Raw genomic sequence first — 24,822 nt, 5'->3', positions numbered from 1 at the left:
TGATGGATACTCATTAGCAGCCATCTACTGTAGATCCATAAAGGAGAAAGGAGGGACTGCAATCTATGTTAAAACTAATGTAAAATGTAAATCCCTAGATATAAGTACTTACAGTGTAGATTCTCACTTTGAAGACTGTTGAACTGAAATTACTAAAATAACAAGTCATTTATAATTTTGGCAGTATCTTTCTAAACCATTTGGAACAACTTTTGAACCAAAGATATTCAAAACAGAAGGATTCAATTATCATGGATGATTTAATATTAACTTCTTAACTACAAATAACAGCAGAAGAAAACTAGAACACCTGATGGAATCATTTAACCTTATTTCAGTAGTTAACTTTCCCACTAGAGTAGCTAGTACTTGTAAGAGCCTAATTGATAATATATTCCTGGACAGACACAGAAGCAGCAGTATTATTGTAAGTCAAATTCTCAATGGTCTGTCATACCATGATGGTCAGCTGCTTACAGTAAATGATATCAAACTGCGTGATAAAAACTCCTTTAAAACTGTCAGGCCAATCAGTAATGATAACTTAGAAATCTTCAACTTTCTCTTACAGTAGAACGACTGGACCCCTGTATTTATGGAGAGAAATATTAATGAAAAATTTAATCTGTTCTCTAATGAGTTTGTGTCATTATTTGAAACTGTAGTTCCAAAAATAATCTTGAGAAACAATCCTCAGGAAGCAAAATGGAAACACTGGATTACTAAAGGATCAGAATTTCTTGTATAACAAAAAGAAATTTATATGAATCCCTAAGGTAATCTAATGATCCCATTGAAAAGGAGGACTATAGATTTTACTGTAATATTTTAAAAAGAGTAATAAAAAATCCAAAACTATGTACATCTGAAACTGATAACTCAAGCAACAAATCAAAAATCATCTGGCAAGTTATAAAAAGGGAGAGTGGTAAAAAAGTAGTGTACATGACTGACATAGAATTAATTCAGGATGGAAATATTGTAAAAAATACTGAGGAAGCTGCTAATATCTTCAATGGCAACAAAATTAAAACACTACAAAAACAGTCACACAACCAGAAGTAACATACGCAAGTGAAACCATCTTCAAAACAACTAACACTGTACAAATAGACAAAATATTCAAAATAGAGAGAAGAATCATCAGAATGAGCGTCAACAAATCATACCAGAAAGATGGACACTGGAGAGTAGCTACAAATGAAACAGTCTACAGGGAAATAGAACTGGTAATGAGTACAATCAGAAAGAAATGCATTTCATTTTTTGGACATCTAATCAGAACACCAGACAACAGGATCATCAGGAGAATAATAGAAAAATTGTGGAATAGTAAGTGCAACATTAAGTGGATTGCAGAAATCGAGGAAGATATGGATGAGCTACAGATAACATTGGAAGACCTAAGAAACAAAATTTACAAAATCAGGAAACTCACAGACAAAGAAACCAGACTGCAAATGAGAATCAACAAACAGACAATAGGAAGGGTGATTTCCAATGAAGAAAGAAAGATGAGATCCGAGAAAATGAAGAAGTACTGGGCTGACAGGAAACTGAAAAATTCTTCATATAAAGTTGGCCAGAGTGGTCCAATGAAGGTCATAAAATAATTTAAAAAAAACATAAAAAAACATTTTTTAACAGCTGCAGAAAAAATTACTGTGGAGGCACAGTGGATGATGCGATAGCCCTTCTGCATAAAGCTAACAAAGCCAGAGTTTGACAGACGACCCCCATAACAATCAGTGAGATCAATAAAACAATCAGAGAGATGAAGTCAAAAAACTCTTGTGGGGTTGATAATATTTCAGCTAAGATACTCAAGCACTGCCGTGGCTATATAAATGCAATCTTGTGTCACATTTTTAAAGAATCCCTAAAACAAGGTATTGTTCCACTTAGATTAAAATATGCCTGTGTGAAACCACTTTTCAAGAAAGGTGAAAAAACTGATGTAACAAACTACCGCCCAATATCCCTGCTAACAAGTATTTCAAAGGTCCTTGAGAAACTGGTATACAAGAGAATTGTTAATCACCTGAACAACCATAACATTCTCAGTCAATGTCAGTTTGTTTTCTCGCAAGGCCTATCAATTGATGGTGTTATTTTCTCTTTCACCAGTCAAATTCTCGAATCTCTTAACAGAAAATTGGCACCAATTGGAATCCTGTCTGAACTATCCAAAGCTTTTGACTGTATCAACCGCAAAATTCTGCTAAATATAGCAGACTCGACATGTTCTGAGGCATCAAGGGATCACAAAATCAGCCATAACAATATAACCATCTACCTAACAGCTGGCATGTCTGCTTTTGGCATGAATAAGAGCATGGCATGAAAGCAATGACGCCTTGGTAGGTTGTTGGAGGGAGTTGGAACCACATCTTCACACGCAAGTCACCGAATTCCTGTAAATTGTGGGGAGGGGGGTGATGAACTCCGACTTCAGTCACTTTCCAGACATGTTCGATCAGGTGCACCTGACGAGTTGTGGGGTCATCATATCAATTGAAACTCACCACTATGTTCCTCAAACCATTCCATCACAATCCTGGCCTTCTGACAAGGTACAGCTTGCTGAAAAATGCCACTGCTGTCGGAAAACATGATTGTCATGAAGGGGTGTATGTGGCCTGCACCCATGTACGATACTCCTTAGCCATCATGGTACCTTGCACAGACTCCACTTGAACCATGGATGTACATGTTAATGTTCCCCAGAGCATAATGGAGCCACTGCCAGCTTGTCTCCATCCCACAGTACAGGTGTAAATGAACTGTTCCCGTGGATGACAACGCATTCACACCCTCCCATCAGCATGATGGAGAAGGTATTGGTATTCATCAGACCACGTAATGTTTTGTCACTGTGGTCAGACTCAGATAGATCACGCACCTTCCGTATTCTATACACAGACAGCACGCTCACTGTTACTACATGCACTGTGTGTTTATCAGGGAAGCAGTCATTCCTCGCTAGTTAATTGTGCTGTCACCTTGATAGGTTTGTAATGGTGGAAGGTAGGTGGTCATAAAGTTCTGACTGATCGGTGTAAACATGCAGTCATCAATAAAATATGAAAATTTGTTTAGTTAGAAGCAAGTCTTGCTATCAGTTTCTGTTTTGAGAGGAATTATGACCAATTTACATTCTTATTCACAAACACTTTCACTACACTTGCAGTTGTTATGAAGCAAAGCTCACACACACATTGCTTCCTGACACATTCCCACATTCAGACAAATGAGTCAGGTTTGGGATTTTTGCTGCCTTTTTATTGTTGTATGGTACTCTGACCCATAGTAAGATCATTACACAATATTTCTCTGTCTTGTGCAATTTTTTTGTGTACCTCCTTTTATTTCCTTCTGCCTTTCCTTTTTCTTTTCACCATTCCTTCCAAAAAAAAACTGTTAATAAGTGGTGTCTTTGTAGCAGTATCCTAAGTTATTTATGGTGAAAAGAAAAGGAAGGGTTCATTGGTTGGTTGTATAATGCTTTAAGTCCAGATAGCAATGTACTTGAGCTGCTTTTTGTGCTTGGTACATTTCACCATATCGATCTGTCACTCATCTTCATATTATTTTTTATAATGTTTGGTCACCTTTATGAACTGTTCTGGCGGTCCAGCTATTCTGTGGAACAGCAGTGTATGAACTTTCCCTTCTGAACTTTGATGATACTTTGCAGAGTGATGCTGAAATATGAGATCACGATGACTACTTCAAGCTATGAAATAACGTCTGAACTCTTAAGTTTCACTTCTCTATATTTTGAATTCTGCCTCTCTCACAATGACAGATCCCCTTAATTACAACTCAAAATAGTCTAATCTCTGAACACAACATTACACATGTGACCCGTTGGCTGTACTTCAAAGTTCCATCTTTTTACATCAAAAAGGGATTTATTAGTTTCAAGTCCCCATTGATATTGTCAGTGGCCCTCTTACTCCATGTCATCCATGACACCGCCATCTCGGAGTGTTGAAATATATCTATAACCTTATGCAGCAAGTGAGTGGTACTCATCCCCTGACAACTAACCACTGCTCTCATTGTTACTAATCATGCACTCTCTTTACAAACACTGACTGGGGCACACAGTATCTGCTTCTTTTTTCTACACGACTTAACATGTATCAGCTACTAAGGTTATCTTTAGCTGATACGAGTATTAATAGTGGAGCAGAGTATTTGATAAAAGCTCTGTTACATACGTATCCTGCACTCAAGCTAATGATGTCATGCCAGATTATCTGTTCATATTTATCTATTTTATTCACTCATCCTGTATTTAATTTATGTCTCAATGTTGATTCTTAATCCATTACATAATTAACGATATTTAAAAAAAACAAACATATTTGATATAAGAAAAAACATACATTGTTCATTATAAGGCTCATGTATCATATTTAAGCCTTACACCATGTCATAACTCTTGTTTTTCTTGTACAATGTATGCAAACTTGTTTCTTTAAAACTGCTTAACTTCTCTCAGTAGGCAGGTATAACTTGTCGTCTTAGTACTTTATCTAATTTAAGAGATCGATTTGCTTTAACTAAAGTGGTTCTTGCTTCCTTGCATATATACTCTCATACACATGCTTTCCTTACAATTGCCTGTTGCAGAGGAATCATAGATTGACAACATCTCATTTTTTTCTGAATACACATCCAAATTTCAAATATTTCCACGTTAATATGCATGGAAATATAAAATATTCCCGTATGCTATAATTAGGAAAATCATTCATCTTAAATAGCTAGGAAACCTCTTCTTGGGCATGATAAATTGTCAGTCCAACCCTTTAAATCATTTTATTGCATTATTGCTGATTCCCTTCTGTGAGTAGGTACTGTACAATCTTTTTTTTAATCATCTGAAAGTGCCTCATACAAGCTCCCTACTAATATAAAGTACAGGCCATTTCTTTCCCAAATGTACCTGACCCATGGATCTGTCTATCTGTCCTTTCATTTATACCTTCTCCTAATGTGAGTACACTTCCATTTTTATTTTAAACAGTTGCGCAGCACCTCCTCAACTTTTCTCCTATTGTCCCCTTTACATCAGTTTGAAGAGGTTCCTTCACTTGAATTTACCCAGATGTCAACCTATACTCATCCTCATTTCATGTCTTACACTTCCTTATACTCTAATTACCTCCTTTTATTCAAAGCAAACCCATGTACTTGTAATTTTTTTTTACAATAATTCCCTGTCCTACCTATTTTATTAAAGGTCAAAGCTTTATACCTACCTTTATATTACCTACCATGGCTCATGCTTTTCGCTGTTTAACTTTATTAGCCACTTTGTTTATAGCACATGTGAGACAAAGTTACTTTGTGTTTGTAACTAGTGTATGTTCTTGGGTCTACTCATCCCCTATTCAAACAAATGATTCTTCAATTACCATGTGTTAAGTGTGTCACCTTCTATGTGCCTGCCTATTCCTCAAAAATTTTTGATGCAAGTAAACCTATTAATAATTACATTATTTGTCATAGTTGTCAGTATCTTATGTCACACAGGAGTAGAGCAATCTGTGTGTCCTGTGAAAAAATATTGAAGTTCAAACAGAAATGAGAAGGGTTCCACAGTGGGGACTGTTGCTTATGGAAAGAGGGAAAATGAGTTCAGGTCTCTTAAAGGAGAAGAAAGAAAGGGAAAAGAAGAATGGATTTGTTGAAATTGAAGAAGAAAAGAAACCCCAAAGACAGATTTCCATCCTGCTTCCCACCCCAAAAAATCCCTGCTTGGATAAGCTGTTCATCAAAGTGCTGGAGAATGGCTTATTTCAGCTTCACCAATGCAGGCCCCAAAATTGAATTCAATAAACCCCTATTGTATGCATGGAGAGAGTGATCCAACACCATGTGTGTGAAAAAAAAAAAGTGTACATTTTCTTCCAAAATGACCTCTTTCTGGTAATTTGTTTGCAATGTATTTGATTCCTGTTATCTAATTATAAGGAAACTAATCAGTAGATTAGCTGTACATCTATTTATTTATTTTACTTTTAACAAAGTAGTGGTTTACAAATCCTTAACTTGTGTACTTTGTGCAGATTGTTTTATTAAACGTTATTTGGATCAACCAAGAAAACATCTTTTGCATGTGGTATACTTAGTATCTTATATGGTCCACTGTAATGAGAAAAAATGTATTCATTTTCTTCTGTACATTAGGACTGTGATGTACTTCTTTCACTAATATTAAGTCATCTGTATTACATGTTGGTGTTCTTGCATTCTCATTACATTAACTTGTCTTTCAGTTGTTTGCTGTAAATGATTCCTTACTATGTCTTCTAAATTTTCTCCTGTGATCATATTGTCAAATGGCCATTTAAACAATTTAAACAAGCATTCACCAATAAATTTATGTTTCATTACATCTGCTGGGGATAAACCTGTAGACACAAGTGGTAACTTGTTTAATATAACCTGATATTCCAGTATCATTTGTGCCCAAGTTGTATGTTTGGTGCAATTATATGTTCTACACAATCATCCAATTTCCTTCTTAATATATTCACATAGGTCTGATTTATGTTATACTTTGATATACTTATATGATGTATGCCTTCCCAAGCTAAGAATTCCTTAAAATTCTGATTACCATTATCAGTTAATAGTCATTTCAGTTTCCCATCCTCTGCAACATAATTGCATATACTATTGATCATTGTATCCATTTTGCTCGCTTAATAGGATATAATATGATTTATTTTGACCAACATTCTAAAAGTGCATGGATTTATATTGCGTCTCTCTTACCCATCAGTAAAAGATTGTAAAAATCCTATGCCTTTAAGCCATGTAAACTCTTCAGTGAAATAGGATACATTATATAATTAATACCACTGTTATCCACTTCAACTTTTTGACAAATTTAGCATGTCTGTATCAATGTAACAACTTTCTTTCTTAACCCCTTCAAGTAGTAAAACGTTTTCTTATGTCTTATACATTTATAAATACCAAAGTGACCATAACTTTTACATATGAAACATACTAACTTGGTCTCCTCACACTGCAGAATCCATAGTTTCCAGCATTGTGTGTGTATTTTCTCTCCAAAATAATATTTTATCTACTAGTGTCCATAGATATTCTAATCACAGTAGTGATTCCTGTGTACATTGTTGAAGCTTACTTTTGAAATAGTCATCCTCATTTAATCCTCATCATATCTGTCCTGCTATAACTTAAACTTAAGAAATTAATTGAGAAAATTACTCCAGGCCCTTTAGTTCCTTTCGTATCATTTATTCCCAGCAGTAACCTTGACAGGGTGGAACTTGATTTTTAGAATCTTTAATATGTATAATGTCAATGCTAACCTGTTGAAAAACAGTACCCATCTCATCAGATGCCTGTGCAACAATCTGCTTGATGATCAGTGTATACTACTAAGTGTGATCCCAAAATATGTATTTCAAATTTTTGTATACTCCTAACGATGGCTAGTAGTTCTTTCTTACTTGCAGAGTACTTTAGTTTGTATCTGCCTAGGCATCTATTAATGAAAGAAATTGTTCTATGCTCCCTGGCTTTGAGGTCCCATTCTCCCTGAAGTAATTTTGCAACTATACCATATTCTGATACATCACTTGCTAGTTTAAATGGTTCATTTGTTATTGGATGTCATAATACTGGAGCATTTACCAGTGCGTCTTTATTATTCTGAAAAGCTTTTGCAGTATTTTCATCCCAAATCCAAATAGATATCTGTTTCAATAATGCAGAGTGAACATGGATCATTCATTTCTTCTCCTTTTATATATCTATGATAGAATCCTGCTAGTCTGGAAAATGAACATAAATGGTTCAATTTATCAAACAATGGAAAATCCAGGATGGAATGTAACAATATTATGAGAAGGAAAGTTACTACTCACCATATAGCACAGATTCTAAGTTGCAGATAGGTATGAAAGCTTTATTTATGACAGTCTTTTTGTTGTGCCTATCTGCGACTCAGCATCTCCGCTATATGGTGAGTAGCAACTTTCCATTACATAACAAATGGTTCACCTTATGTGGTTCTTGACAATCCTTCATAGCTTTTATTCATTCCTGGTCTGTATTTATAGCATTTACTCCCACTAGTTGTCCTAGAAACTTTAATTCTTCTTAATCAAAATATGACTCTCCTGATTTGATAGTTACTCCTTTTGCATGGGATTTTTGCAACAACTTAGTTCATAAGGCACAATTTTCTTTTGTAGTAATAAAATATTGTCTACATAAATTAGAAGTTCTTGTAACAATTCTCTTCCGAGAACTTGATCAAGTGCTCTAATAAATACTGAAATGAAAATAGGTAACACTAAATTGATAAGATTTCCCATCGTATAAAAATGATGTATACTATCTATAATCTTCATTTAATCTTATCTGACAGTAAGAATCTGTCAAATCTATTGAAATACAGAATTTTACTTGTTCAAACCATGCCCATGACTCATCAACACTTACAGGTATAGCATGTTCCATTTCTAAGTGCCTATTTAATGCTAGGACAGGCAACATGATTCGAACTCCTGTGCCTTTCATAACTGTAGGTAAAGTGTTATAACAGACACTTAAACTATGTTTTATTACTTGGCTATCTATCATTTTATTGATTTCTTCTTGTACCGCTGCTTTTAATGTTATAGGAATTGGATAAGCTTTACAAAAGAATGATTTTTTGTTTTTGATCTTAAAACTACAAATGTAGTTGCATATAATGCCCTGTTTGTCTGAAAAATACTGTTTTGTATATTCTTACTATATACACCTGTTATTGGTAAAATAGAAAATAATTCTTTCTTCTTACACATAGTCATTAATTCTTCTGAGATTGAGGAAATCTCGCTACCTGAATCAAAATAAATTTCTACTTTTCTATGTCCTGTTTCCCCACTCACTAAAGTTTTTGGTATAATTTCCTTTGTTTCCTTATTTTCTCCTGGCAACCATTGTCTCTTTGGTATTATAGGTAACAAACGTATCATGTATCAGCCAAATACTGATTAGTTAAATACTGGATTTTGGCGTGCAATCCAGGACAATCTTCATTTTCCGTGATTTTAATTGCATAATTGTTCTGAGCTATATCATTACTGGGATTAGTTATGTCTCCATTCTTAGAATTCATCTAGATATTTACCCTTTGTAAGGGCCACTCAGCATACTTTTAATATGTACCTCAAGAACTATTGTAATGTTTTGGATCTAGTAGTTCCAGTGTTACTTTTTCTGTGTGTTTGAAGACCAACACATTCACTTAAAACTGTCTTGGAAATCTTGCCAAGATTTAAAATTTTCTGAGGGGGCATTATTACATTCAGCTGCATTTGTGGTTAAATAACCTAAAGCAAAATTGATTTTCTTTCGGTCGTCTCACCTGCTTAGTGATGATCATGAAAATAACCTTAAAAAGTATATCGGATGAAACTTCCCCACTGGCTTAAATTTGGGAGATTGTTTTGACAAATGTGTGCATGACAATCAGTATTGTAGATAAACCCACAGAAAAAATTGATAAACTTTATACAGACACAAATAATATACAAAAAAAATATTCAATTCACTATGGAAAAAGAAACAAAAGCAAATACATTTCTTGGATATAACAATAAAGAGAGACAACAGTAAACAAACATTTGACATCTTCAGAAAGCCAACAGCCATAGATACAATTATACATTTTTCATCCAACCAGCCACAAAATCAAAAATTAGCAGCCCTGTGACACAAGTTACAGAGACTAAATAACATCTCACTCAGCAAAGAAAACTATGGAAAGAATTACAAACAATACAACTCATAGCCACAAAAAATGGTTACCACACCCATCTAGTACAAAATCTCAACCAAAAAATTAAAACACAATTAAAGAAAAATGAAAATAAGCAGAGAACACAAACACCAAATGACGCCATGTACACTACAGCACACACAGAAACATAGAACAGTAATGCTTACGACATGACTAACAGAAAAAATGGTACACTTTAACACACAGATGCAAAGCAACATACAAGATAGCCAACATATTGAAGAAATAGGGATGATGCATTTCTTACAGAGCAAGAAACAGACTCCAATCACATTTAAAAACAACAGACATATGCCAAGGGGCAGGTATATACCAGCTATAGTGCCAACAATGTAAATCAGTATGTCTATGGATATCTAGGTAGGCACTTCAAAACTAATAAAGAACATATAAGAAGTTGGAAATATGGAAATAGCCATTCTACCTTCGCCAAACACCTGATAAAACATGGACATGAACTATCTAACATGGAACATGACGTGACAGTTATTAGAATGAATAATCACAACAAAAAGCTCCTGACATTGCAAGAAAACTTTCACACACAAAGAGCCATTGCAATGGAAAGGAAGGTACTCAGTGACCAAATATATACAAACAATAACTCTCTGCTCATGTTAGTAGCAAAAAAAAAAAAAATAAAAAAAAAAAAAAAAAAAAATATATATATATATATATATATATCCGAAACCTAACCAGAATAAATAACTAATTAATCTTCCTCTCCCACCCCCCTTTCTCTCTCTCTCTCTCTCAAACACACACACACACACACACACACACACACATAACAAATGAAAATATGAAGCCACACACACAACACAAACAAAAGATGAGAGATAGACACACAGTGACAATTGGCAACACTGCACACTGAAAACACACACATATTGAATACAAAATGTAAAGTGTAAGTGATGTGTTGAATCAAATGTGGATGATAGAACATTGGAAATCGGGCAACTGGACCATGGAGACTAATGAGCACATCTCCAGGACTACACAAATGGGGTAACAATGATGGAAATCGTAACACCGAACGATAATTTCACATCACAAAATTTCTGCTACAACAGAACAAGAGTATAACATGACAAAATGTAACATAGTAACATACTGTGACTACCACATAATACATTTATTATATTAACTTGTAAATTATAGAGTGCAGCAATCAGTTGTCCTTTTTAAATTTTAATATGCAGATCCATATTTTGACTAGAAGCTAGCCATTCTCAATGCACTATTATTTTTGCTAAAAGCATGTAAGTCCCTGTTGATTGGTTGAGTAGTATTTAATGAACTGTGGGTGAAAGCCAATCAACAGGGACTTATATGCTTTGAGTGAAAATAATAGTGCATTGAGAATGGCTAGCTTATAGCCAAAATCTGGATCTGCATATTAAAATTTAAAAGGGACGACTGAATGCTGAAATCTATAATTTACAAGTCAATATAACAGTCACTGAGTGCAACAGCTTTCCGGATGGACATTAATGTTTGTTGTTCTTGTGGTCTTCAGTCCTGAGACTGGTTTGATGCAGCTCTCCATGCTACTCCATCCTGCGCAAGCTTCTTCGTCTCCCAGTGCCTACTGCAGCCTACATCCTTCTGAAACTGCTTAGTGTATTCATCTCTTGGTCTCCCTCTACGATTTTTACCCTCCACGCTGCCCTCCAGTACCAAATTGGTGATCCCTTGATGCCTCAGAACATGTCGTACCAACCGATCCCTTCTTCTAGGCAAGTTGTGCCACAAATTCCTCTTTTCCCCAACTCTATTCAGTACATCCTCATTAGTTATGTGATCTACCCATCTAATCTTCAGCATTCTTCTGTAGCACCACATTTCAAAAGCTTCTATTCTCTTCTTGTCTAAACTATTTATCGTCCACGTTTCACTTCCATACATGGCAACACTCCATACTAATACTTTCAGAAACGACTTCCTGACACTTAAATCAATACTTGATGTTAGCAAATTTCTCTTCTTCAGAAACGCTTTCTTTGCCATTGCCAGTATACATTTTATATCCTCTCTACTTCGACAATCATCAGTTATTTTGCTCCCCAAATAGCAAAACTCCTTTACTGCTTTAAGTGTCTCATTTCCTAATCTAATTCCCTCAGCATCACCCATTTTAATTTGACTACATTCCATTATCCTCGTTTTGCTTTTGTTGATGTTCATCTTATACCCTCCTTTCAAGACACTGTCCATTCCGTTCAACTGCTCTTCCAAGTCCTTTGCTGTCTCTGACAGAATTACAATGTCATCGGCAAACCTCAAAGTTTTTATTTCTTCTCCATGGATTTTAATACCTACTCCAAACTTTTCTTTTGTTTCCTTTACTGCTTGCTCAATATACAGATTGAATAGCATCGGGGAGAGGCTACAACCCTGTCTCACTCCCTTCCCAACCACTGCTTCCCTTTCATGTACCTCGACTCTTAAAAGTACAAATTGTAAATAGCCTTTGGCTCCCTGTATTTTACCCCTGCCACCTTCAGAATTTGAAAGAGAGTATTCCAGTCAACATTGTCAAAAGCTTTCTCTAAGTCTACAAATGCTAGAAACGTAGGTTTGCCTTTCCTTAATATTTCTTCTAAGATAAGTCATAGGGTCAATATTACCTCACGTGTTCCAACATTTCTGCGGTATACAAACTGAACTTCCCCAAGGTCAGTTTCTAACAGTTTTTCCATTCGTCTGTAAAGAATTCGCGTTAGTATTTTGCAGCTGTGACTTATTAAACTGATAGGTCAGTAATTTTCACATCTGTCAACACCTGCTTTCTTTGGGATTGGAATTACTATATTGTTCTTGAAGTCTGAGAGAATTTCGCCTGTCTCATACATCTTGCTCACCAGATGGTAGAGTTTTGTCAGGACTGGCTCTCCCAACACTGTCAGTAGTTCTTATGGAATGTTGTCTACTCCCGGGGTCTTGTTTCAACTTAGGTCTTTCAGTGCTCTGTCAAACTCTTCACGCAGTATCATATCTCCCTTTTCATCTTCATCTACCTCCTCTTCCATTTCCATAATATTGTCCTCAAGAACATCGCCCCTGTATAGACCCTCTATATACTCCTTCCACCTTTCTGCTTTCCCTTCTTTGCTTAGAACTGGGTTTCCATCTGAGCTCTAGATGTTCATGCAAGTGGTTCTCTTTTCTCCAAAGGTCTCTTTAATTTTGCTGTAGGCAGTATCTATCTTACGCCTCATGAGATAAGCCTCTACATCCTTACATTTGTCCTCTAGCCATCCCTGCTTAGCCATTTTGCACTTCCTGTCGACCTCATTTTTGAGATGTTTGTATTCCTTTTTGCCTGCTTCATTTACTGCATTTTTGTATTTTCTCCTTTCATCAATTAAATTCAGTATCTCTTCTGTTACCCAAGGATTTCTACTAGCCCTCGTCTTTTTACCTACTTGATCCTCTGCTGCCTTCACTACTTCATCCCTCAGAGCTACCGATTCTTCTTCTACTGTACTTCTTTCCCCCACTGCTGTCAATTGTTCCCTTATGCTCTCCCTGAAACTTTGTACAACCTCTGGTTCTTTTAGTTTATCCAGGTCCCACCTCCTTAAATTCCCACCTTTTTGCAGTTTCTTCATTTTTAATCTACAGTTCATAACCAATAGATTGTGGTCAGAGTCCACATCTGCCCCTGGAAATGTCTTACAATTTAAAATCTGGTTCCTAAATCTCTGTCTTACCATTACATAATCTATCTGAAACCTGATATTATCTCCAGGGTTCTTCCATGTATACAACCTTCTTTCATGATTCTTGAACCAAGTGTTAGCTATGATTAAGTTATGCTCTGTGCAAAATTCTACCAGGCAGCTTCTTCTTTCATTTCTTAGCCCCAATCCATATTCACCTACTACGTTTCCTTCTCTTCCTTTTCCTACTGTCAAATTCCAGTCACCCATGACTATTAAATTTGCGTCTCCCTTTACTACCTGAATAATTTCTTTTATCTCATCATACATTTCATCAATTTCTTCATCATCTGCAGAGCTAGTTGGCATATAAACTTGTACTACTGTAGTAGTTGTGGGCTTCGTGTCTATCTTGGCCACAATAATGCATTCACTATGCTGTTTGTAGTAGCTTACCCGCACTCCAATTTTTTAATGCATTATTAAACCTACTCGTGCATTACCCCTATTTGATTTTGTATTTATAACCCTGTATTCACCTGACCAAAAGTCTTGTTCCTCCTGCCACCGAACTTCACTAATTCCCACTATATCTAACTTTAACCTATCCATTTCCCTTTTTAAATTTTCTAACCTACCTGACCGATTAAGGGATCTGACATTGCACGCTCCGATCCGTAGAATGCCAGTTTTCTTTCTCCTGATAACAACGCCCTCCCTAGTAGTCCCTGCCCGGAGATCTGAATGGGGGACTATTTTACCTCCGGAATATTTTACCCAAGAGGACGCCATCATCATTTAATCATACAGTAAAGCTGCATACCCTCGTGAAAAATTATGGCTGTAGTTTCCCCTTGCTTTCAGCCGTTTGCAATACCACAACAGCAAGGCCGTTATGGTTAGTGTTACAGGGCCAGATCAGTCAATCATCCAGACTGTTGCCCCTGCAACTACTGAAAAGGCTGCTGCCCCTCTTCAGGAACCACACGTTTGTCTGGCCTCTCAACAGATACCCCTCCGTTGTGGTTGCACCTACGGTACGGCTATCTGTGTCGTTGAGGCACACAAGCCTCCCCACCAACGGCATGAGCATGAGTGTACATGATTCTTTTTATAGATGTAATAATGGACATTTATTACATCTGTAAAAAGAATCATGTAGACTCATGCTCATAAATTAAGGATATTGCTGATACATGGTGAAACAATGCTCTGGTGGCCAGTTTGTAGGTTTAAATCACCTCATGGTATGACCATGCGGTGCATTTGACCTGCGGTTGTCACACGGTGGTGCTGGCAGCAGTCCACATACACAGAGGTGTGTTGGTGCATGTCAGAGTACGGTGCAGCGAGTAAGTGTGCAGATGTTTTCAGACATTATAATGGTGACTGTGTGTTGAAAATGGCTCAAAGAATACATATTGATGACGTTATGAGGGGTAGAATACTAGGGCAACTGGAGGCTGGTCAAACACAGCAGGTCGTAGCACGGGCCCTCCGTGTGCCACAAAGTGTGATCTCAAGATTATGGCAATGATTCCAGCAGACAGGAAACGTGTCCAGGTGCTACAGTATGGGACATCCACGGTGTACAATGCCACAAGAAAACTGATATCTCACCATCAGTGCCCACAGACAGCCACGGAGTAATGCAGGTAGCCTCGTTTGGTACCTTACTGAGCCACTGGAACAGTTGTCTCCAGACACACAGTTTACAGATGACTGAACAGACGTGGTTTATTTGCCTGGAGACCTGCAAGGTGCATTCCACTGACCCCTGGCCACAGGAGAGCCTGTAAAGCCTGGTGTCAAGAACACAGTACATGGTCATTGGAACAGTGATCCCAGGTTGGGACGAGTTGAGGTACAGTCTGAACAGTGATTCTCACTGGGTTTTCATCTGGCATGAATCAGGAACCAGATACCAACCCCTTATTGTCTTTGAAAGGGACCTGTATGGAGGTCATGGTTTGATGGTGTGGGGTGGGATTATGATTGGTGCACGTACACCCCTGCATGTCTTTGACAGAGGAACTGTAACAGGTCAGGTGTATCGGGATGTCATTTTGCACCAGTACGTCCAACTCTTCAGGGGTCCCACCTTCCACCTGATGGATGATAATGCACGGCCCCACCGAGTTACCATCACGGAGGAGTACCTCGAAACAGAAGATATCAGGTGAATTGAGTGGCTTGCCTGTTCTCCAGACCTAAACTCCATCAAGCATGTTTGGGATGCTCTCAGTCAATGTATTGCTGCATGTATTCAAACCCATACGACACTTCAGGAGCTCCGACAGGAACTGGTGCAAGAATGGGAGGCTATACCCCAGCAGCTGCTTGACCACCTGATCCAGAGTATGCCAACCCATTGTGCAGCCTGTGTACGTGTGCACGGTGATCACATCCCATATTGATGTCAGGGTACATGCACGGGAAACAGTGGCATTTTGTAGCACATGTGTTTCGGGATGGTTTTCTTAACTTATCACCAATACCGTGGACTTACAGATCTGTGTCATGTGTGTTCCCTATGTGTCTATGCTATTAGCGCCAGTTTTGGGTAGTGCCACATTGTGTGTCACCCCATTCTGCAATTATCCTTAATTTATGAGCATGTGTGTAGTACAGGCCACTGGAGATGGTTCATAAATAAAAGAAGCAAAAAGCATATGGCAATAAAAAAACTGCCTTCAGTTAGTTGCATAGATGGAATTTTACATCCACTAATTAAGAGTTCTACTTATCCAAGTGCTGTTTGATACACTGAAGTGTCAAAGAAACTAGTATAGGCATGCTATTCAAATACAGAGGTATGTAAATAGGCAGAATATGGTGCTGCGGTCAACAGCACCTATATAAGACAACAAGGGTCTGGCAAAATTGTTAGATTGGTTACTGTTGCTACAGAGGCAGGTTATCAAGACTTAAGTGAGTTTGAATGTGGGTTTATAGTCGGTGAATGACTAATGGGACATACATCTCCGAGATAGCAATGAAGTGGGGATTTTACCATGTGACCATTTCATGAGTGTACTGTGATATCAAGAATATGGTAAAACATCAAATCTCTAACATCACTGTTGCCAGAAAAAGATCCTGAAAGAATGGACAAATAATGACTGAAGAGAATCATCAGTGTGACAGCTTTCCTGCAAATTGCTGCAGGTTTCAACATTGGGCCATCAGCAAGTGTCAGCGTGCAAACCATTCAACGAAACATCATTAATAAGTGCTTTCGGAGCCAAATACCCACTCGGGTACCCTTGATGACTACACAACACAAAGCTTTATGACTTTTTTGGGTGTGTCAACACGAACATTGGACTGTTGATGATTGGAAACATGCTGCTTGGTTGGGTGAGTTTTGTTTCAAATTGTATCAAGTAGATGAACGTATATGGGTATGGAGACAACCTTATGAATCCATGGACCCTGCATGTCAGCAGGGGACTGTTCAAGCTTGTGGAGGGTCTGTAATCGTGTGGGACATGTGCAGTTGGAGTGATATGGAACCCCTGATATGTCTAGACATGACTGACAGGTGACACATACATAAGCACACTGTCAGATCACCTGCATCCCTTCGTGTCCGTTGTGGATTCCGATGGACTTAGACAATTCCAGCAGGACAATGCAATGCCCCACACGTCCAGAATTGCTACAGAGTGGCTCTTGAAACTCTCTTCTGATTTTAAATACTTCTATTGGCCACCAAACTCCCCAGACATGAACATTATTGAGTGGATCTGGAGTGCCCTGCAACATGCTGTTCAGAAGAGATCGTCACTCCCTCATATTCGATGGCCTTTCAGGATTCAAGACCTTAGTCAAGTCCATGCCAAGTGTTGTGGCACTTCTGCATGCTCATGGGAACCCTAATTGATTTTTGGCAGGTGTATCAGTTTCTTTGGCTCTTCACAGTATATTAAAGCCATTTGGAACATATTTCTTTGTGTTCTTGCATAGTGACAAGGACAACACAGAATAAACAGCTGTTCCCAGGAAAAATGCAGAAGTGGCAGTGCCAGTTCAGTAAGAGTGTAATGTGATCTACAATGTTACTGTGGAAAGCCAGTGGGAGTGTCAGCATCACTGAAGGAAATCAGGTGGTGGCAGCATTGGCAGGTGTCAGCTGCTGTGGTTGGTGGTACTTGACCAATGGTGGCTGCCCAAGATGTGAGGATATCAAAGGGCTACCAAGGCGTGTGATGTGGCTCTGATTGATGGACCATGGGATGCGGCTGACATAAAGCCCAGAGTGGGACCCCTCTGTCTGCTGGTGGTCATGATGTCGCCTATACAAGGAGACAGATAAAAATCAATGTGTGGAAGCATGTGACCATGGATGAAGAATAGTCCCATGATCACATTGCTGGTGTCAGTGGTGTGCACACAGCTAGCAGAGAAGTTGGCATCTATGGCAGAGAAGTGCCCACAGCCATGTGGTGAGACTAATCATGGGATGTGTGTGTACTGGGCCATCAATGGCCTGATATAGTATCCCTGTGCCTTGAGGATAAGGTGGTTGAACAATCCCAGTGATTGCTGGATTGGAAAATGGGAAGTAGGCGAAAAGGACACATCCATAAGGCAAAGATATGGCCAAGGGCAGAGGTCGCAATGTGGGCACGAAGAAAAAATGTTGTGTCAGAAGGATGTCAGTGGTCCATGGAAGGTTGCCTTGGCCAATGGTGGCTGCCCACAGTCTGACAACTGTCCAGAATGCATAGTGTGTATAGGAGCAATCAAATTGAATAAGTAAGGGCTGGGGGATGGGAGGCTTGATGTGGCAGAAAGACATTATTGATTGTGCAGTGTGCAAAGGAGCACAGCAACACTCAGAAAGGTGCCAAGAGCAACACCACAAAGAAGAGCATAAGGGAGACTATACACTGTCCTGGTTCTCAGAAGAGAGGAGTAGGCAGAAACGTGCACTGTGCTTGGGAGGTGGATAGTTGATTAGGGGTGTGAGAGGGCCCTAGGTGGCATGGAAGAGCACCAGTAGCAGTAGTGGTGATTCCTAGGATGGCAGAAAATAGTGAGTCAGCATTGGAATGGCACCAGTGACCAGTACAAGACAAAAGTTAGACCAACAACAGCCATCTACAGTGTTGTTGGGCTGATGAAGTGATGATAACTTCAGCAGCTGATAGGAGATAGGAGTCAACCAACAATGGCCACAGGGGCCAAGATGGCGCCTGCAGAGCATCTGTGCCCAGTGGAAGGCACAAGCTTAATCAACAATGGTTGCCGGAGACTTGAAGGTGTCAGTAGGGTACTGGCCCAGAAGCAAGGCATGCATCAAGGTGGTGGCAGCTTGGCTGGATGCAGAAGGTCTGGTGCATCATCAGCCCAGGTGCCGTCAGGCTCAGCCAGATGCGGGTTGGCAGATGGGATGTCAGCAACCCATTCGTGGCTGATGGAAGGCAGATGCTTGATTGTTGAGGGTCATTTGAGCTGCAGTGATGCTGACAAGGTTGGCTGGATTCCCTGGGCCAGTGAGACATCAGGCACCAGCAGGCTCAGCTAGACGTTGGAAGGGCAAAGGCCAGGTGGGACACAACTCTAGTCATTTCCAGACACAATGCCAGGTGAAGATACTGGCAATGGTGACAGAAAGGCCTCACTGTCAACTTTTGTGGCCTTAGGTGGTGGCAAGGTTAGCTAAAAATAAACAACTGTTTCCCAGATAGGCATCTGTAACATTTTACTGCACAAATAAAGGCAAAGGTTAACAATAGCACATCTGGTAAATAAAACTGAGAATGCTCCTCTGGATCTGGTGGGCAGGGTGCTAACTAGCCAGTCCTAGTGGCATCGTCATGAGCCTGCAGGATCCTGGAATAATGCTATTGTATAGGTGCAGCTGTCGACTTGTGTGACATTACAGCAAGGATGCACCCAGTGCCTGGCATGATGCTGGGGTGAGGGTGCAGCTGGCACCCAGTGTGATCCTGTGGTTGGGGTGTGGCTGGTGCTCAGTGTGATGTTGCGGGTGCAGAATTGGCAGGAGCCCAGCATGCATTGTGGCACTGGCTTGGCCGCAGTCTGGTACGATATTGTGATCTGAGTTTAGTAGGTGACTAGTGATGCTTCAACACCAGCTTGGCTGCAGTTCAGTGTGGAGCAGTGCTAGAAGCGCTGCAGGGTGTGGAAGCAACAGAGTCAGCTCGGCAGGAGTCTGATGTGAGCTGTGATGGCAACATGGCAGAAACCCAGTGGGAGCAGCAGCATTAGTAAAGCCAATGGGCCAGCAGCAGTGACTGTTGAGAGGAAGCAGTTGACCAATGGCGGCCACCTGGGGTGCAACAATACTGATGGGCTGATGCTTTTTCCCTCACTTAGAATAATGATTGTCATCAAGAATTGTTTTGGCTGTGTCCCACTTTCACATGTTCATTTACATAAGACCCTTATTCCCATACTTACAGCACCAATAAATATTTATGCTTGTTGCTCATTTATTCCACTTGCTTTTTTGTCTTTCATTTCATTAAGACTCTTTACTGCTTTGTCTTTCAGATGTGGTAACCTTTCTAATCTTCATCATCATTGCTATTTGTCTTCTTCAGTAGGCAGGCAGCTTTCCTTTTGTTTTCTTTCACTCAGCTCTTCAGTCTACTATTTTGGTATGTTAAACACTTCTCATTGCTCAGAAAGTGTAATTATCTCATTATGATCAGTCGCCATTCAATTTATATTTCTTTTCTCATCTTCAAATACTCTTTCTTTAGCTCTCCTGTATAAAATTTCATAATTTCCTTACTTCTTTAATGTCTCTATTACCTCACAATTTTCCATCAGTTTTCCTATCTTTGTTCTATGTTGATTTACCTGATCTTCTATATTTTTCCCCATAATTTGATGCTACATTTTCATCAACATTTCATGAGTTTCCTATTCTTTTCTAACTTTACTTCCCTTCATATCATCTATGGACTAAAATCAATTTTCTATTACTTTCAATCAGATTGAGACATCCGAGTAAAATAATGTCTTTTACGGTTGTTAGAATGTTGGTTTCCTATAATCAGGAAATTTTATTTTTCTTGGTCCCGTCCATATTTCCAAAAAATATCACCACCTACCTTCACTGTCACCATTCCATTCCATTATTCTCTTGTGTCAGTATCGTTCATGGGAAAGGAAAAGGGAAATTTTATATGGTAATGAAAACCCCTTGGTGGAATGTAAATAATCGAAATAGTGAAGGTAACAACTCATAGTATCGTTGGGCATTGCATGGTCAACAGGCCCATAAACAAGACTGAAAATATTGCTAAGTTTTCAACCAGTGTTGTTCTTCAAAGCCAACTAGTATGAAATACAGATACACCTGTACGTTTTCATTATCCTGTCCAACTACATTGTAATGTTGTTACAACCCACTTGGACTTTCAAGCTTCACACATCCATTTTATGCTTATTACTATATTTAATCCTTATTTTCCACTGCCACTGAGGTCTACTTATTGTCCCTGCTCTCCTGCTGCCCAACATCTCCCTAATCCATCCTTGTCTTCACATATAAACACCTCCCAGTTGCAACACTCCTTTCCTCTCCTGCATACTTGTCTGCTTGGACAACTGCAATTAAACAGTGTGTGTGTGTTTTGTTGCCTTTGTTGTTGTGTGTATCTATGTGTCATGCATCTTTCAACTGCAAGAGAGTCTTTGCTATTAATCACCTCTGTTTATTTCTTTGTAATGAAACAGTTTATATGAATTATTTCTGGAATTGTTCCAAATAGATTAGTAATTTATGTTACCATTACAATTCTTCTGTCCATTTACATTTTTATTCAGTCTTGCTGTTCTAGGTTGGCAACTTGAACTTGAGACTCCACCAGCTACTGCTACACATCCATTATGTATTGTAATCAGTCGAACATTCCCATGTATTTTGGATGAGATGACAACAGCGTGTGAAACTGATTATTTTTATTGGAGTGCAAGAGACTGCAATGAGCTGTATGCAGATGCTTTTATTTGTAAACGTCCACATGATGCTGTTGGTAAGTGAGACTTTGAATGCCACATTAATGCTATGAGAAAGTTAGCTTAATACATATGAAGTAATTTTAGTTACTTGAAAGTCTCTCGGGCATGCAGCCAGATTGAATGATTGTTGTAGAATGAATTTTCAGTGGCATAATGCACCACCATCATCAGGTGATAATGGCACATTATTCCATTGAAAATTTGTTCTACAATGATGAATCAATCTATCTGCATGCCTAAGACACTTTCAGTTGGCATATTTGCTGAGAAAACCTATGAACACATATTAGTTTAGTTGTTCCCTCACTGATCAATTGAGTATCATGTTGAAAATAAGTTTCAGCACAATATCAGTGGCATTTATTTTAAGTAAGAGAACATTCAACTGGCTACTCATATGAAAATTCTTCCATTGCTAAGACACTTTTCAAAGTGTGAGTCTTGTCTGTGCATACCCTTGTTACAGAAACTTGCCAGCTTTGCTGGAAATGATTTCATGCAGTATTGTTTATGTAAACTGGAAAGTAAGCCTCAATATCATGATGTGACTGTTCTTAATAATTACTGTACGAACATGTTCTACCAATCACTCAGTCACTACATTTACAGTGCTGGCGATGTCAGAAATCTCCATTATTTATGGACAGTCTAAAATCTGTTTGCCTTTTTTTCCTCAGGTCTTATAACAGTGTATACATCTACATCTTGTTTGTACCAACCTCTAGTTGCAATTTTATAACTTTTTTAGGTTTCCTGGATTTTTCCACATTTAGATACGAGCATTTGTATTGATAGTGTAGAAACTGAGTAAACAGATTAAACTCATATTTACAGTATTTACTACATAAAAAATGTAAATACATATGCAGAGACATGGTCTTTATATTTCTATTTCTTCCATAACCAGTATATGTGCCAAATAGACACCTAAAACAGAAAGATTACAATTAAAATTATGTTTATCATTCATAATGCAGTGCAAATGGTACAACTTGAAGAAAGGAGGGATACTGACTCCAACATTACACTCGTATGCGAAGTCCTTTCTGCAGTCATTCCGTGTTTGAAATGAATCCTTTTCATGACAGACTATATCTTCTCTTACCCCCTTTCCATGAAAATAATACTAGAAACATATGCAGCAATAACACTTGAAACAAATCAAGCCTTCACCCCATTTTCAGGCAGTCCAACCTGAGTCGTTCTCAAATAAATCATCTGAAGATTATTAAGGAACTTGAGGAATCATTTTTTCCAAATATTCCTCTTGTACAGTGCACATTTTAAACAGACATAACATGCCTGCCTGCTCACATTTATGAGTGATGAAGTGTCAATAACAAAATCCTTGAATAATCGTCAGTTTTTTACGATATTAATAGTTAATGACATTTGACATCTGCAGTAGAAACTATGATGTCTGTAAAGCTCACTAAGACATCTGTGGCACTCATAGATGTACCTAAATATTGCCGTGAGTTCTAGTATCATTCAGTGTGCTGTGGTGGTTAGTGTTACTGGCATGCCACGGGCCACCAGTTCAACCCTGAACAACAGTATTTTTTTGTTGTTTGCTATTCATTGTTTCTGTAAGGTTCTGAAGATATCTTACGTGTTTAATGTTTGTATATTCTGGAATATGTAGAAATAGTACAGTCTGGAATATTCTACATTTGTATAAATAGCAGCAACCTATGTTCAGGAATTCAGTTCTCTTGTAGTTCTGTGTTGGTGTCAGTAGTAAACATGCTTTGCGTTGTAAGACTTGTAATTCATTGATAACCCTGAGTTCCAGTTTGGAATTGATTGTGGTTTTGATGTGACATTGTTTGGTGGAGATGCATGGCTCCAATTGGGCAACATAAAAGCAGTCTTACACAGAGAGGAACCTTAATACAAACTGTACATCATTCATAAGACCCATATATTTAGGAGACAGATGCAGTCCAAAACAGCAGTAACTCAGCTGCACATCAGGCACCTATCAGTGTTTTCCGGAGATACTTGTCAGGAACCAAACATTTGCCTCAAGGGACTCAGCTGAGTCACCAAATAGAACAAGTGGGATGATATAATGTGTTTTGCAAATGTGTACCTTTATCTAGAGGGAACAGTCCAGCACTAGTTTAAGAATAATGATGAGAAACTCAATAGCTGGGACAAAATACCAGGCTGAACTGAAGAAAATGGTTGGTGACAATCAGTGGCAAGTCCACCTGGTGGAAGAATAGAACAAGGTCAAATGTCATGGTGGAATGGCACAGTTGTAGATAAAAAATGATTTGACCCTGTGCCACATCATGTATCTGAATATGACAGAACTGGACAAAATCCACATTTGATGAAAAGAGTTGCAGAAGACATATGCAAGCACTTCTGTTTAAGTATATCACAACAGACGAATTCATCAAATGGTGCCAGCACAATGTGGAAATACAATAATAATAATAATAATAATAATAAAACACACACACAGGGGTGGGGAGGGGTGGTATGGGGTGGGGTGGGGAGGCCTGATGAAAGAGACATGCTCGACTGTTGAATGTTGCCCGTGTGACAGTCATAGGAGACCACCACAAGCTCACCTCTCTTGTACACAGGATAGTAAGAGAAGAGACACAGCAATGGATGGCAGCCAGAAATTTTGCACTGAGTATAGAAGAGACAGCAGCCTTTGATGTTGACCTGGTGCATCAGGAGGTAGTAGAGAATATTGAGGAAGAAGTGTATCAGTCTTTAGCACTAACCTCTGCCACCAGCTCAACATGCCTGGAAGAATGGGCTTGGCTTACTAGGACTCTTAGCTGTCAGGCAACAACCCAGTCCCAGACTAATGTAGCTACTACCAAATCCTCCGCCAAGTACAGTGCCCCACAGAAGAACAGACATTTGGAGGACAGAGAATGACACACCAGTGTGTTTCCACTCTGCATGCCCTGGACACATAAGCAACTGCAGAAAAAGAAGGTGAATTTATGACAAGTATTATGCTGACAGACATCAACCATCAAACAGTTCTGTTGATGCTAGTCAAATGCAGATGATTGTAGTCAACCTGTGAGACAAAGCGCATCACTGTACCATAGATGAGGTTGCTCTCCAACATGCTGTAGCCATTCCCTGTTAGATTTACTACTACAGAAGTACCAGACACTAGTATGAATGCTGAATTTAGGAAAACCAAGCAAGGTGACCATTTATGGAAGTGAGGCCACCCATGATGCAAATTCTCTGTGGATAACAGTCATGAAGATATCAAGAAATCTCGTTGATGTCATCACTGATGGCTAACTTGTCCAGATG

At 38.7% G+C, this 24,822-nt stretch overlaps 1 protein-coding gene across 3 annotated transcripts in view; it reads left to right on the top strand.

Annotated features, from left to right (window-relative positions):
- LOC124615258 (serine protease svh-1-like) overlaps window positions 1-24,822 on the top strand; it is a 451,576-nt gene that overhangs the window by 197,188 nt on the left and 229,566 nt on the right. For all 3 annotated transcript variants that reach the window (XM_047143026.1, XM_047143011.1, XM_047143016.1), the window contains one exon: window positions 21,339-21,533. In XM_047143026.1, coding sequence (XP_046998982.1) covers window positions 21,339-21,533 — 195 coding nt within the window. The remainder of the gene's footprint in view (window positions 1-21,338; window positions 21,534-24,822) is intronic.

The sequence above is a fragment of the Schistocerca americana genome, chromosome 1, assembly GCF_021461395.2.
Source record: "Schistocerca americana isolate TAMUIC-IGC-003095 chromosome 1, iqSchAmer2.1, whole genome shotgun sequence".
NCBI classification, from domain to species: Eukaryota; Metazoa; Arthropoda; class Insecta; order Orthoptera; family Acrididae; genus Schistocerca; species Schistocerca americana.
The sequence above is the reverse complement of the archived record's forward strand: the minus strand, read 5'-3'. Positions and strand labels throughout refer to the sequence as shown.